General features: G+C 39.1%; 1 protein-coding gene across 2 annotated transcripts in view; it reads left to right on the plus strand.

Annotated features, from left to right (window-relative positions):
* IntS1 (integrator complex subunit 1) overlaps positions 1-15,718 on the plus strand; it is a 480,230-nt gene that overhangs the window by 346,477 nt on the left and 118,035 nt on the right. For both annotated transcript variants that reach the window (XM_067153509.2, XM_067153510.2), the window contains exons 23-25: positions 3,210-3,382; positions 8,221-8,402; positions 15,373-15,543. In XM_067153509.2, the coding sequence (XP_067009610.2) occupies positions 3,210-3,382; positions 8,221-8,402; positions 15,373-15,543 (526 nt within the window). The remainder of the gene's footprint in view (positions 1-3,209; positions 3,383-8,220; positions 8,403-15,372; positions 15,544-15,718) is intronic.

Consider the following 15,718-nt stretch of genomic DNA (forward strand, 5'->3'; position numbering starts at 1 on the left):
GCAGGCAACCAAGAATGAGTTAGCTGGAAAATTTATAATGTCCAATAACGGACCATTATATTGGTATTATAAATTTACTCATTCAGGACAAATATTTTAGGTTCCCTATGGGAATCAACATCTACATCATTTGATGGCCAGGCAGGCATCTATTTTTGGAAATGAGACATAGCTCTCATAGTGCATTGGCACTGCTGGTGGCTTCAAATAGCCTATGCAGTGGCCTCCACGGTATGCACTAGCCTTGCGTCTTGGGTGGTGTGCTAAGTCCCAACTGACGAGCCTAACTTAGCACACGAGGGCGAAACGCAGGCAACCAAGAATGAGTTAGCTGGAAAATGTATAATGTCCAATAACGGACCATTATATTGGTATTATAAATTTACTCATTCGGGACAAATATTTTAGGTTCCCTATGGGAATCAACATCTACATCATTTGATGGCCAGGCAGGCATCTATTTTTGGAAATGAGACATAGCTCTCATAGTGCATTGGCACTGCTGGTGGCTTCAAATAGCCTATGCAGTGGCCTCCACGGTATGCACTAGCCTTGCGTCTTGGGCGGTGTGCTAAGTCCCAACTGACGAGCCTAACTTAGCACACGAGGGCGAAACGCAGGCAACCAAGAATGAGTTAGCTGGAAAATTTATAATGTCCAATAACGGACCATTATATTGGTATTATAAATTTACTCATTCAGGACAAATATTTTAGGTTCCCTATGGGAATCAACATCTACATCATTTGATGGCCAGGCAGGCATCTATTTTTGGAAATGAGACATAGCTCTCATAGTGCATTGGCACTGCTGGTGGCTTCAAATAGCCTATGCAGTGGCCTCCACGGTATGCACTAGCCTTGCGTCTTGGGTGGTGTGCTAAGTCCCAACTGACGAGCCTAACTTAGCACACGAGGGCGAAACGCAGGCAACCAAGAATGAGTTAGCTGGAAAATTTATAATGTCCAATAACGGACCATTATATTGGTATTATGAAATTATATGGCATGTTTTTTTACGTCTGATTGCCCTTCCTAATGCCAACCTCAAAGAGACTAATTACTATTTGGGACAGTGTTAAATAAGATCCAGCAAGTTAGGTTATAACATAGACAGATTCTATTGTCTAATTTAAAATGGATTCTTTGGGATATGTCACAAACAAAGCATGTATTGCATGGTAAGTGTAGTTGCATGGTTATAAAAAATGTTTAAATTATGACTAAAAATAGCGAAGATAGTGTTCTGAAAGACTTCCTTGATATGTGAACATAATAAATTGTATTACAGTAGTGAGAAATACTTCATTTGAAGTGTTACTTGTCTATAATTCAAAAACACCAGAATGTAAGTTACCAGTTTAACACTCAAGACTGATCCCTTCGGCTGCGTTGCACCAATCCTAGTCTCAGCCGTTTTCTCTCCTTTACATCAGTTGTAGGAGAGTTTTGGATAAGATCTTGTTCAAGATAGTTGAATCTTATGATTAAGTAGGAGGCTATTTCACATTTATCTATATAAATAAAATGATAATTTTGTCTGTACTCTCCACTTTGCTTTTATCTCAGAATTGGTATCCAGAAGTCAAAAGTAGGTTCAGCTCAGTTTTGTTCATTTGTTTCTTACGACATTGCAGGAATTAGATTCGACAGAATTTATTAACTTAACCACTGTAATTTGATTTATAATGGTCTGTATTGACTATAATCTCTGCTCCAATAAATGCCCCAGTTTCAACAGAATTTCTCAAAACTTGGCATTTAAGTTGAGGGATAACAAGGGTGTACAGTGGTGTAGCAATATTAAGGCTCCAAAACAAGAAATAAGACATTTGTTTGTTAATGTAAAAGTTGTACAAAATAAAATTTCCTATCTTTTATGTTTCACGTGTTTTAGTCGTGAGATGATTAACACCCACTTATCTCCACAAATATCAGTTCGACAAGAGTTGTAGAAAGTGCTATTTCTAATATTTTGTGTCCCATGATTTTTACTATATAACAGATGTATTAAGGAATTTAGATTATTAATGGTGGCAGACATGACTGACTTGGAAATATTCAATGACCCGTCAGCGACGCATAGTGGTGCTACAATAAAATAAATTCAGTGTTTTGAATTAATCAAGTTTTTAATCAAATATTTCAGGCAGATACTGATTATCCATAGCATCCACATTTCTTGAACATGTTTCATACTTTAATCTTAATTTAAAATTTGAAAATCTGGATCACCATTATTTTGCAGCCACTCACTTGCACCTCCATCATAACAATCATCAGTCTTGAGATTGACTGAAGCGAGTGAAAATCCATTAACTCCACCATTCTTTTCAGTTTCTGTTGCTAACGAAAGTATTCCATATATTACTAAAATTGTGTTTTGTCATTGATTTCCTTGATTCAACTGACATGTACTAAAATTTGCTTTTAGAGAAAGCAGTAGTACTCTATTTTCATAGTCTGCTGGTAGTAAGTACTTGCTTCTTATAGTCTTTTGAGTTTTTGAGTTACTTTCAGTTACAATTACCTTTTGATCCATAGTTTGAATCAAGGCACTGGCATTTGACAAAAAGTATACTGTTGTCTTATTTTTTAAACAAAGTACTATTCTGGTACCCTACCATAGGTTAAGACATAAATACGTACTCTGCTCTTTCAGTGTATACTTATTTTTTAAGAAATGAATGCACAAAACATTTTAGGAAGAAAATGTACCGTAGGTAGGATATGTGACATTTCATATGACTTAAGTTCGGATAATCGGCATTCCATTGTATCAACAGTAGTCGGTATCTTGTAACCAACGTCAATTATTACCTGTATTTATCTCTAATTAATCCTCCTTGGATCAGGTGGCAGCGCATCAGCCTCTCACCGGTGGATACCGTGGTTCAAATCCCTGCCACTCCATGTGAGATTTGTGCTGGACAATGCAGAGGCGGACAGATTTTTCTCTGGGTACTCTGGTTTTCCCTGTCAACTTTCATTCCAGCAACACTCTCCGTTAACATTTCATTTCATCTGTCATTCATTTATCATTGCCCCAGAGGAGAGCGACAGGCTTCAGCAGCTGGCATAATTCATATCATCGTCGCTAGATGGGGGCTTCATTCATTCCATTCCTGACCTGATCGAATGACTGCAAACAGGCTGTGGATTTTCATTTCCATTTATCTCTAATTACAGTCCTGGTGTTTTATTTTTCAGCAAGTTACTTCACACTCTGGATGCAGCTGTCACTGCAGACCCACTCTCTGTAGGTGAGGCGGTACTGGACAAAAGTTACATGGCCCAGCTGGTGGAGGTGCAGCACCTCCGAGGGGCCGAAGGTGGACAAGCCCTAGTGCAAGTGTTGAGACTAGAACAACCAAAGTTACCAGGTAAAGTAGCTCCATCTCTGGATTGAGCCATTGATTTTAGCACGAATAGGATTAACTCAATGAGAGGTCAGAGTGGGAAAGAGGAGAAGGAAAGGCTCTCTGCTTGTATGTGTTGATACATAATTAAAAAAACGCAACGCACATAATATTAAAGATGTTGAAAAATCAAACAGATGATGAAAGGATGTGGAAATGAACTGGAGCAGGTCCTAGGTTTGTAGCCTGTGTAACTGTGATTGTGAACAAGAAATTGGATTCTTAAAAAAATGAATTTACTAACCTAATCATAGGGATGAAATAACAAAACACAAGTGAACCTAAACAGAATGTAATATGTGGAATGCAAAGTACATCAAACCTTATACCTTAACTTTAAACCTTCATAACCTGTAGAAAAAGTCTTTGCCTTAATTTTATATGTTCAAACATCATAATTTACTGAGCTCGATAGCTGCAGTCGCTTAAGTGCGGCCAGTATCCAGTATTCGGAAGATAGTAGGTTTGAACCCCACTGTCGGCAGCCCTGAAAATGGTTTTCCGTGGTTTCCCATTTTCACACCAGGCAAATGCTGGGGCTGTACCTTAATTAAGGCCACGGCTGCTTCTTTCCCATTCCCAGCCCTTCCCTGTCCCATCGTCACCATAAGACCTATCTGTGTCAGTGCGACGTAAAGCAACTAGCAAAAAGAAATATAATTTACTAGAATGAAAAAAATTATTACATAAGAGGATGCGTTTGGATGTGCTAGGAGTAAGTGATATTCGGGTAAGGGCAAATAATGAGGAAGAGATAGGAGATTATAAAGTGTACTTGACGGGTATTAGAAAGGGAAGAGCAGAGTCTGGGGTAGGGCTCTTTATCAGGAATACTATTGCACGCAACATAGTTTCTGTTAGTTACGTAAATGAGCGAATGATGTCGGTAAATTTGTCAGTTGGAGGAATTAGGACTAGAATTGTGTCTATGTATTCACCATGTGAGGGTGCAGATGAGGATGAAGTTGACAAGTTTTATGAAGCATTGAGTGACATTGTGGTCAGGGTCAACAGCAAGGATAGAATAGTGCTAATGGGCGATTTCAATGCGAGAGTTGGGAATAGAACTGAAGGACACGAAAGGGTGATTGGTAAATGTGGGAAAGTTATGGAAGCTAATGGGAATGGGAAGAGTTTGCTGGACTTCTGTGCTAGTATGGGTTTAGCTGTTACGAATACATTCTTCAAGCATAAGGCTATTCACCGCTACACATGGGAGGCTAGGTGTACCAGATCCATAATGGACTACAAATTCAGGAAATCTGATAAGGATGTACGAGTTTTCTGCAGATTTTTCGATGGTACAGACCACTACCTGATCTTTAGTGAACTAAGTATCTCTAGGCCTAGGGTAAAGAAAGTGAAATCTGTCTGCAAACGAATAAGGGTAGAAAATCTCCAGGACGAGGAAATTAGACAGAAGTACATGGATATGATTAGTGCGTAGTTTCAAACAGTAGATAGTAAGCAGGTTCAGGATATAGAAAGTTGAATGGGAGGTATACAGGGATGCTGTAGTAGAAACAGCAAGGGAATGCCTAGGAACAACTGTGTGTAAAGATGGGAAAAGGCGAACATCTTGGTGGAATGATGAAGTGAGAGCAGCCTGTAAACGTAAAAAGAAGGCTTATCAGAAGTGGCTCCAATCAAGGGCCGAGGCAGACAGGAATTTGTACGTAGATGAAAGAAACAGAGCGAAACAAATAGTTGTTGAATCCAAAAAGAAGTCGTGGGAAGATTTTGGTAACAACCTGGAAAGGCTAGGTCAAGCATCAGGGAAATCTTTCTGGACAGTAATAAAGAATCTTAGGAAGGGAGGGAAAAAGGAAATGAACAGTGTTTTGAGTAATTCAGGTGAACTCGTAATAGATCCCAGGGAATCTCTGGAGGGGTGGAGGGAATATTTTGAACATATTCTCAATGTAAAAGGAAATCATCCTGGTGGTGTTGCGAACAGCCAAGCTCATGGGGAGGAGGAAAATGATGTTGGTGAAATTACGCTTGAGGAAGTGGAAAGGATAGTAAATAAACTCCATTGTCATAAAGCAGCAGGAAGACCTGAAATGGTGAAGTATAGTGGAAGGCAGGGATGAAATGGCTTCATAGAGTAGTAAGATTAGCATGGAGTGTTGGTAAGGTACCTTCAGATTGGACAAAAGCAGTAATTGCACCTATCTATAAGCAAGGGAACAGGAAGGATTGCAACAACTATCAAGGTATCTCATTGATTAGTATACCAAGCAAAGTATTCACTGGCGTCTTGGAAAGGAGGGTGTGATCAGTCTTTGAGAGGAAGTTGGATGAAACCCAGTGTGGTTTCAGACCACAGAGAGGCTGTCAGGATCAGATTTTCAGTATGCTTCAGGTAATTGAAAAATGCTACGAGAGGAATAGGCAGTTGTGTTTATGTTTCGTAGATCTAGAGAAAGCATATGACAGGATACCGAGGGAAAATATTTTTGCCATACTGAGGGACTATGGAATTGAAGGTAGATTATTAAAATCAATCATCGTCGCCATAAGACCTATCTGTGTCGGTGCGACGTTAAACAACTAGCATTCCATATAAAATCAATCAAAGGTATTTATGTTGACAATTGGGCTTCAGTGAGAATTGATGGTAGAATGAGTTCTTGGTTCAGGGTACTTACAGGGGTTAGACAAGGCTGTAATCTTTCACCTTTGGTGTTCGTAGTTTACTTGGATCATCTGCTGAAAGGTATAAAATGGCAGGCAGGGATTCAGTTAGGTGGAAATGTAATAAGCAGTCTGGCCTATGCTGACGACTTGGCCTTAATGGCAGATTGTGCCGAAAGCCTGCAGTCTAATATCTTGGAACTTGAAAATAGGTGCAATGAGTATGGTATGAAAATTAGCCTCTCAAAGACTAAATTGATGTCAGTAGGTAAGAAATTCAACAGAATTGAATGTCAGATTGGTGATACAAAGCTAGAACAGGTTGATAATTTCAAGTATTTAGGTTGTGTGTTCTCCCAGGATGGTAATATAGTAAGTGAGATTGAATCAAGGTGTCGTAAAGCTAATGCAGTGAGCTCGCAGTTGCGATCAATAGTATTCTGTAAGAAGGATGTCAGCTCCCAGACGAAACTATCTTTACACCGGGCTGTTTTCAGACCAACTTTGCTTTACAGTAGCGAAAGCTGGGTGGACCCAGGATATTTTACTCATAAGTTAGAAGTAACAGACATGAAAGTAGCGAGAATGATTGCTGGTACAAACAGGTGGGAACAATAGCAGGATGGTACTCGGAATGAGGAGATAAAGGCTAATTTAGGAATGAACTCGATGGATGAAGCTGTACGCATAAACCGGCTTCGGTGGTGGGGTCATGTGAGGCGAATGGAGGAGGATAGGTTACTTAGGAGAATAATGGACTCTGTTATGGAGGGTAAGAGAAGTAGAGGGAGACCAAGACGGCGATGGTTAGACTCGGTTTGTAACGGTTTAAAGATAAGAGGTATAGCACTAAATGGGGCCACAACACTAGTTGCAAATCGAGGATTGTGACGGCGTTTAGTAAATTCACAGAGGCTTGCAGACTGAACGCTGAAAGGCATAAAAGTCTATAATGATTATGTATGTATGTATGTATGTATGTATGTATGTATGTATGTATCTATACAAATTTAGTTAATTATGTAAAACAAGTTAATTGTAGCATTCTTCAGTTGTCCATTGACTGAACAATAAATCAAGCGTAGTTCACTGAATCATGGCATCAGGTCATATTGAACATAATAATTCAAGGATTTGGGACAACAGGCCCTAGAAACATTAAATAAGGAAACTTAAATGCATATATAGATTTACAGAGGGCTAATCCCCATGCTACTGAAGGTCAAACACATGGTGAGTTAAAATTACAGTAGAAATTATTTAAAAACAGCTTGCTTTCAACAAAATCCATGTAAGTTAGTTGCACAATGACTACTTAATTTGTAATTACTAAAAATTGGAAGTAAAAGGAATGAACTGGAAAGTTAGATTATGGTAGCTTAATAAACCAAAGTAGAAAAATGAAATTCAAAAGAAATTAACTTGTCTCCATACATATGCATTGTTTTTCATGTTTTAATCGGCTGATGATGACCTGGACTAGGGTCGAAACTGGTACCACTTCTACTTATTATTAAATAAGAATGTAATTCACTACATTTCTTATTCTTTTGTATTGAATAGGTTGAATCTTTATCAATTATTTCAATTTTAACTGTAATATTCTTCAATACGGAACAATGAAATTTTTAACTTTAAATAGGGTTAGAAAAGCCATCAGCAAGAGCATCCGACTCCCAGGCAAGCGATACTCACACTACTTGCTGCTAGCTAACACGCACAACAAAATCAAACATCAGAAAACTTGACAGAGAACAAATGAGCATGAATATTACAGACATTTCATTCATTTCACAACCAGTGGTATTATTTCCTTGTTTGCATCGCAGCTGAAATCTGCACACGGCAAATAGAAATAACCTTTTTCAGCTATAACACTGCTCATCAGTATCATTTGTTTTCATTTGTGCTTGCCTGCTTCAACAGTCTTGATGTGGGACCCTTGGCTTTATGTTTACCAAGACTGAAGGCTCCTCACTCAGCATTGACCTGCTGGGAAGCAGAAACAAACTTGATCGGGAGAGAGCCTGTCTGTCTGTAGATAGTCCTCATCTCCTCCTCTCACACGGACCTGTCTTTGTGTTTCTATTACGTGATGCAATATAGTGTGCTAGTTTTTTTAATTTTCAATTTTTTTGTGAGCCAGACTGTAATTTATTTTTCAGAGTACTTGCAGCTTAGTTCAAGTTCAGTCCGCCAGCCTCTTCCGGCAGTGATGGAGTTAGAAGGTAGTTCAGAGATACAGGCGGTTGCCGATGGCCAGGTTGCTGATTTGCTGGTGAAGATTTTTAACCCCCAGCAGACAACTTTGGCCCAAAAGCAGCTTGCCTTCAAGACTCTTCAGAAGGTGAGTTGTGGAGGAACAATTTGTAGGGCTCTCTCTCCTCATCAATCCCAGTTCTTCTACATGCCCAACAAGGTGGTTTCTGCTGCCCGGCTTGACCATGAAGGTGCCATTTCAAGATTCCTGTCTTTCACTCGATTTGCATTTGTCCATAACGGTGGAGTTTGCTTAAGACGTTTCTGTACTTGAATACGCAAACACTTGATACTTTCTTCTAGACATGTGTGACTTTTAAATCTTGTATATACGGGTACAGTGAAAACTATATCTACCGTTTCTGAAGACGAGAGGAGAGATTAAAAGGTGTGAAAAACACGAGAGAACAAATATGAAAACTTTTTCCACGGTGTATTAAAAAGTATGAACAAACATGAACAAGAATCATTAAAATATTTGCTCTGAGGCCCTTAAAAGTATCAATATATTATTGCAGGCCACACTCTTTCTAAAAGAAATCTCATGTTTAACTGTTAGTTGAAGCCTAATGTTTTGAACCAGTGGGTTTTTAAACATAGTTTTCTAATCACACTCTTCGACCACGAATTACTCGGAGATTACACTTGCCTATGTGTGAGAGAACAATTTTGGTTGCTTTCTTGATTGAAGAAAGGAGTGAAATTTAATATTCGCATCGGCTCTACGCGTTCAAGATGCCGATGCCTCTTCACTAGCTGGAGGATTTTAATTTTGTATTCATTAGTAAGCAACTAGGCTATTACCACACCACTCAACTTCTCATGATTATGTTCCTAATTAGTACATAGGCTACCACACGACAAAATAATATTCACTTCTTCTTTTATGACCGCATAGGATCATTTTAGTCAATCCATCGTTCAAGTCTCTTTGAAGGGATTGTTCGGGCTTTGCGGTCCTCCCAGTACTTCTTCAGGCGCTCCGATCTTCGAGCCCTTTCCTCGCTTGAAAATATGCGTGTTGTTGGTTTATTTTGTGTAAGGTCGTTTATTTGTGGTGTCTTCTGTTATAAGGCCTATATCCTTCAGATCCTCTCTTACTTCTCTGATTCATTTACATCCTGTTGTGGTATTTTTTGAGACGAGATTGTGTGGTACTAGTTGTTTCAGAAGTCTCGAATCCTGCATCCTCATGATATGTCCAAAGAATCCCAATCTCCTCTTACGCATAGTATCTGTAATGGGTTCTAGCTCTTTGTACATGTCTTTGTTAGGTATTATGCGCCACTCTGCATCTTTCTGGTATTTTTTGTTGATGCAGGTTCTTCCAATCCTCCTTTCAGTTTTCTGAAGTCTGTCAGTCTTTGATTGTTAATTCAGGTTTAAAAGTGTTCCTGCTGCATATGTAGCTTTTGGTTTTATAACTGTGTTGTAGTGTTTTATTTTTGCATTTATTGATGGACATTTCTTTTTGTAGATATCCCATGTTAATTTTTGTGCTTTAGCTAATCTATTTGTTCTTGTTTGGATTGAGAATTTTCCATTTAGGTTATGTGTTATTACTTCTCCAAGATATTTAAATTCAGTTACTATTTTGATTTTATTACCATTTATGGCAACTGCTTTTGGTTGTGTTGGTTTTTGGGGCATAATTTGTGTTTTTTCAAATGATATTTTGGGGCTAATTTTATTTGCAATGTTTTGAAGTTCTGATATCTGGGTTTTTGCTTCTTTTATGTCCACTGCTAGTAATGCTACATCGTCGGCGAAACCCAGGCAATCTGTTTTGATTTTTCGGCCAATCTTTATTTTTGGGGGACATTTCCTAAATTATTCCCTCATTACCATTTCTAGAGCACAATTAAATCATAGTGGTGAGAGCCCATTTCCCTGCCGTAGTCCAGTTTTAATTTCAAATGACTCTGATGTTTCACCCCTAAACTTCACTTTTGATTTAGTGTTAGTGAGAGTCAATTTTATAATGTTCATTAATTTGGGGTGTAGTCCAAGGTGTCTTAAAATTTTAAACAGAGATTCTCTATAGATGCAATCATAATAAGCTTTCTTGAAATCTACAAATGTTATCGGCATATCTCTGTTTCTTCTCCTGTTATAGTCCATTATCAACTTAAGACTCATGATCTGATCAGGACAGTTCCTCCAGAGTTTGGAACCTCCTTGATATTCTCTTAGTTCTTTCTCAACTTGTAAACTTTTCCTGACCTGCCTGCTGTGGCATTCCATTGTCATCATCATCATCATCATCATCATCATTTCCCTTTATCCAGCTGTAGCCGGGTAGGGGCAAATATGGTTCCTCTCCACTTTCTTCGGTCTTTCTACCACTCCTCTTCCAACACTGTGTCCCAGTCCAGGTTTCTTTCTATAATGCTGCGTTGGATGGTATCCTTCCATCTCAATCGTGGTCGTCCATGGCCTCTCCTTCCTTGAATTTGCATTTCCATCACCTTTTTTGGCATTCTTTCGTCGCTCATTCGCTTTATGTGCCCAAACCATCTTAGTCGGCTCTTCTCTATTCTATCATTCATTTTTTCCACTCCAATTTCTTCCCGGATTTTCTCATTCCTTATTTTGTCTCTTCTACTCTTCTGTATCATACTCCTCAAGAACTTCATTTCGGCTGCCTGTATTCGACTCTCATCCTTCTTTGTCATTGTCCAAGTTTCTGCTCCGTTAGTTGTTATGGGTACGTAATACATCTTGTACATAGTATCCTTTGCTTCCATTGGCACATCTTTGTCCCATAACATATTTCTTACACTATGATAGAAACAACTTCCAGCTTGAATCCTTTTACTAATCTCAGCATCCAGTCGAGCATTCTCCATTAATTCACTCCCCAGGTATTTAAACGTTTCCACTACTTCCAGGGACTTGTCTGCAAGTCTAATCTGACCTTTACCTTCTTTCTCCCCTCTAGTCATAACAAGAGTTTTACTCTTTTCTACACTTATTTTCAATCCACATTCTTCAATCTTCCCATTCACCACATTCAACTGTTCTTGAACCTTCCTGTCGTCTTCTCCCCAAATCACAATATCATCTGCAAATAACATCATGTTCATTTCTTTTCCTCCATATGCTGCTTTTGCCATTCTCATGACGTCATCCATTACTATTGTAAACAGGATTGGTGATAGAACACTTCCCTGTCTCAACCCACTAGTTATTTTGAACCAACTTGTCCTGCCAACTTGTGTTTGCACGCAACTACATTGTACTAAGTGGTAATTTGTGATGCAGCAGGTGAGATATTTTTGTACAGATTTATTATGATGCAAATTGGGACTCCAAATTTATGAGAGAAGGTGAAAATGAGGAATTCACTAATGAGGTTTCACTGGTACTTACAATTAGATTCCTGATTTTAAAAAGGGAATGAAAAATTAAATCTAAGAAAAAATTGACTTTATGAAGATTTTAAATACCGTATTTCACGGCATAATCGTCGCCACCGTGTAATCGTCGCATCCTTTATTTTCAATACAAAAATCGGACTTTAAACCTTTAATTACATAATCGTCGCACGTCCAAATTTTGTTCACTAATCTGGTTAAAAGGTAAATGGAACTGCAACGTAAGTTGCACATGAATGCGCAATTTAAATACGTGTATGGTTTATGGGCAATTTGGCAACACAGTCACGTTTGCGACATGTTGCACAAAGTATAAATAAATAATACCGGTATATGTACGACGCATGGCTTACCGGTAGACTATCGGCAGTTTGACAACGTGGTCGTGAGACAGTGTACTATTTATTAACCACCTACATATTATGAGTTCCCATTTGAAATACGTAAGGCTGTAAGTTATCGCTTATCGGCAACGTCGCCAGGAAATACCGGCTAGGTAGGTTGAATGGACCTCGAACCAGCCCTCAGATACAGGTAAAATTCCCTGACCTGGCCGTGAATTGAACCCGAGGCCTCCGTGTAAGAGGCAAGCACGCTACCCCTACACCATGAGGCCGGCTCCTGTGTTATTGCGCACGAAGTGAAATCCAAGACGATAACGCAGATTTCTACGGAATTATTCAGCCGAATTATTTACGAGGTCTCAGTTGTCATCGCTAGACTCTTATCTTACTACTACGTCATAAGTGTCCGGGCATGGGATGAAAACTTTTATCCAAGCAGTCAAGATAATTATTATCCAATGCTATTAAAGTTTTATTTTATAAACTCGTCAGTAATGTAATGTAAAATCATCAATAACTGGGAAGAAATATTAACCTAATTACCGTATGTTTAAAAGAAATTGAAAAAAATGAATGTTTGTTACTGACGTCTCTGAATACAGTCAACTATACAGTAGATCTACACCGCGCTAGCTAGAGCTCCGGTTTGCGAGCTTTGCGCAGGCGCAGTAGTGTGTCGCAACCAACGAGCTAAACTGATAAATTGTTGCATGCTTCCTTGCTTTCTAACAGTATTGGCTGCTCTGGAATGGACAGATCACAGATGCATTTATTTGTTTCAGATTTACGTGATTACTGTAGACATGTGTGCGTGAGAATTTAAGTTTTTAATTTGTGTTTTGGGTGTTTGCAGAAATAATTTGTTTTAATAGTGAACAATTACGGAAAGTCATTTATATCGCAAAACATTAACGTGTGAAGCATTTATAAGCGATTATGGGTAAATATAGAAACTATTCTGCGGGCTTCAAGCTAAGCGTAATTGCCTTCGCTGAACAGCACGGGAACAGAGCTGCAAAAAGAAAATTTTCTGTGAGTGAAAAGTTGGTGCGTGACTGGCGGAAAGTAAAAAACAAGATAAAAAGCACAAACCCTTCTAGACGCGCGTTTAGAGGTCCTAAAACAGGGAAGTTTCCTATAATTGACGAAGAAGTGTTTAGGTACGTCAGTGAAATACGTAACAATGGCTCCAGTGTATCATATGAAATGTTACAAATTAAGGGACAGGAGGTAGCGCGCAAACACAACATACCGGTAACTCAGTTTAAGGCGACTCGTGGTTGGATTAAGGGGTTCATGTGACGACACAATCTGTCAGTGCGAAGGAGAACAACACTAAGCCAAAAGTTGCCTGCTGATTACACGGACAAGATTGTAAATTTTCACCGATTTGTCATACGTTTGCGCAAGGAAACTTCGTACTTGCTTTCTCAAATCGGTAATGCCGATCAGACTCCAACCTTTTTTGATATGCCTCGCAACAGCACTATTGCGCTAAAAGGATCACGGAGTGTATTAATGAAAACCAGCGGTAGTGAGAAGTTGCGATGCACGGCAATGCTAGCCATTACAGCTGACGGGAGAAAGTTGCCGCCTTACATCATTTTCAAGAGGAAAACGATGCCTAAGAATATACAGTTTCCCCGTGGAATTCATGTACGAGTGCAACCAAAGGGTTGGATGGACGTAGAACTCATGCTGGATTGGGTTAAAACTGTGTGGAATAGAAGACCTGGTGCACTACTAAAACAACCAGCTCTGCTTGTTTTAGATAGTTTCCGAGATCACCTCTTGAACGAAGTGAAGCAAATTCTCACTACAAATAAGACACGACAGATAGTCATTCCTGGTGGCCTAACATCTGCTTTGCAGCCACTAGACGTATGTGTTAATAAACCCTTTAAAGACTGCTTACGTCGATTTTACAACGAGTGGATGATGAGCGGCGATCAGCAATTGACGCCCGCCGGAAATATCAGGCGTCCACCCTTGGACTTGTTATGCTCGTGGGATCTTATACCACCTGAACTAGTCTCCAAGAGCTTCAAAAGGACTGGGATTTCGAATGCACTAGACGGTTCCGAAGATGACGCAGTGTGGCAGGGAGACGAAGAATCTGATACTGTTATTAACAGAGGCGAGGACGGCGCATCAGATAGCGAAACCTGCGATAGCGACACCGAAGATTTGGAATAAATTGTGTACCGGTAAGTCCGCATTTCACAACAAAGCGATAATTTTTTGCAAGTGTAATATTTTAACTTTAATACTCAAATTAATGACAAATTAACTTAATACGTTCATTTTTATTTTCAGGTTGGAAAAACGTTCGCCGAATTGTTGCGAAAAATTATGAATTTTGTTTTAGACTATTTTAATTATTTTGATGTATAAACGCGAGTATTACGTGCATCTTAAATTTGTATCAAATACAATTTAGTTATAAATACATTTTTTGAGTAATACAAATACTGGTATTAAATATTCATCGTATAATGGTCGCACCCTACAATTTTTTTCGAAAATTTTGGTATAAAAAGTGCGACGATTATGCCGTGAAATACGGTATACCTTATCAGTGCTGACACTATAACAGACCTTTCTTTTGTCACTGTCATACATTTTACTGGGAAGAGTATGAAAATACTCCTCCACTTCTCGAATAAATCTCGCTGTCCCTTTCATAGGGAGAGAGATTTTTATTTTCTGTCACTCATGGCTGCTGTAGACATACTGTATTGATGTGAAAATGAATAAACTTATATTGTACTCTATCTGTCATGAGGTCTGCTTTCACTGCTCAGCATTCGTCCCACCCTTTGGTGTGCTGTATTCTGAGAGCAACAATGGATTATTGTTACTATTCGTACACCTGCACCTTGGGATCAAAATTATAATATTTTTTGTGCATAAATGAGAATTTGATTAAATCGCTTACGTATAAGCTGTGAGCTTGCATTCAGGAGATAGTGGAACGCTGAAGATGGTTTTCACACGGTTTCCTATTTTCACACCAGGCAAATGCTGGGGCTGTACTTTAATTAATGCCACGGCTGCTTCCTTCCCACTCCTAGCCATTTCCTACCCCATCACCGCCATAAGACCTGTCTACATCGGTGCGACATAAAACAAATTGTAAAAAACAACTTGTGTATAACTCAGATAAATATTACATGTAATTAAGTGCTGTTTTTCTGGGGCATGTGAAAACCTATGCTGAATTCAAAACTACGTATACCTAGGAAACATGGGTACTAGTTTCTGCTGTAGTGATGATTAGTCTTTTATGGAAACTTTTAATCTCTCACTTCTGATATCTGTAATTTAATTATTTCAGACCCTGACCCAAGAGATGAAGAAGACCTCTGTTAGTCAGTCTGTTCTCTTGACAACTATTGGCTGTCTACACAAGGCGCTAAGTTCACCCTCTGCTGATCAGTTCGCACAATTCTTGGCCAATTCGTTGCAGTTTACTGGACCTCTTTTGAGGTTGCTCATCACTGCCTCTGTAAGTATTTTTCACTGTAAAGCTGTAATATCGCTAGTCTAGTGCACCATCTCCTTGCAAAAGTATGATCTCTGGTGACTAGGCCACTAATCAATTGCTCATGGTTTATGAAGTAGTAGAAAACCTTTTATTAGCTGCTGTCCTGGGAGGTTCAGGTACTGGTACATGCCACTGG

The sequence above is a fragment of the Anabrus simplex genome, chromosome 9 (genome assembly GCF_040414725.1).
Source record: "Anabrus simplex isolate iqAnaSimp1 chromosome 9, ASM4041472v1, whole genome shotgun sequence".
Lineage (NCBI taxonomy): Eukaryota > Metazoa > Arthropoda > Insecta > Orthoptera > Tettigoniidae > Anabrus > Anabrus simplex.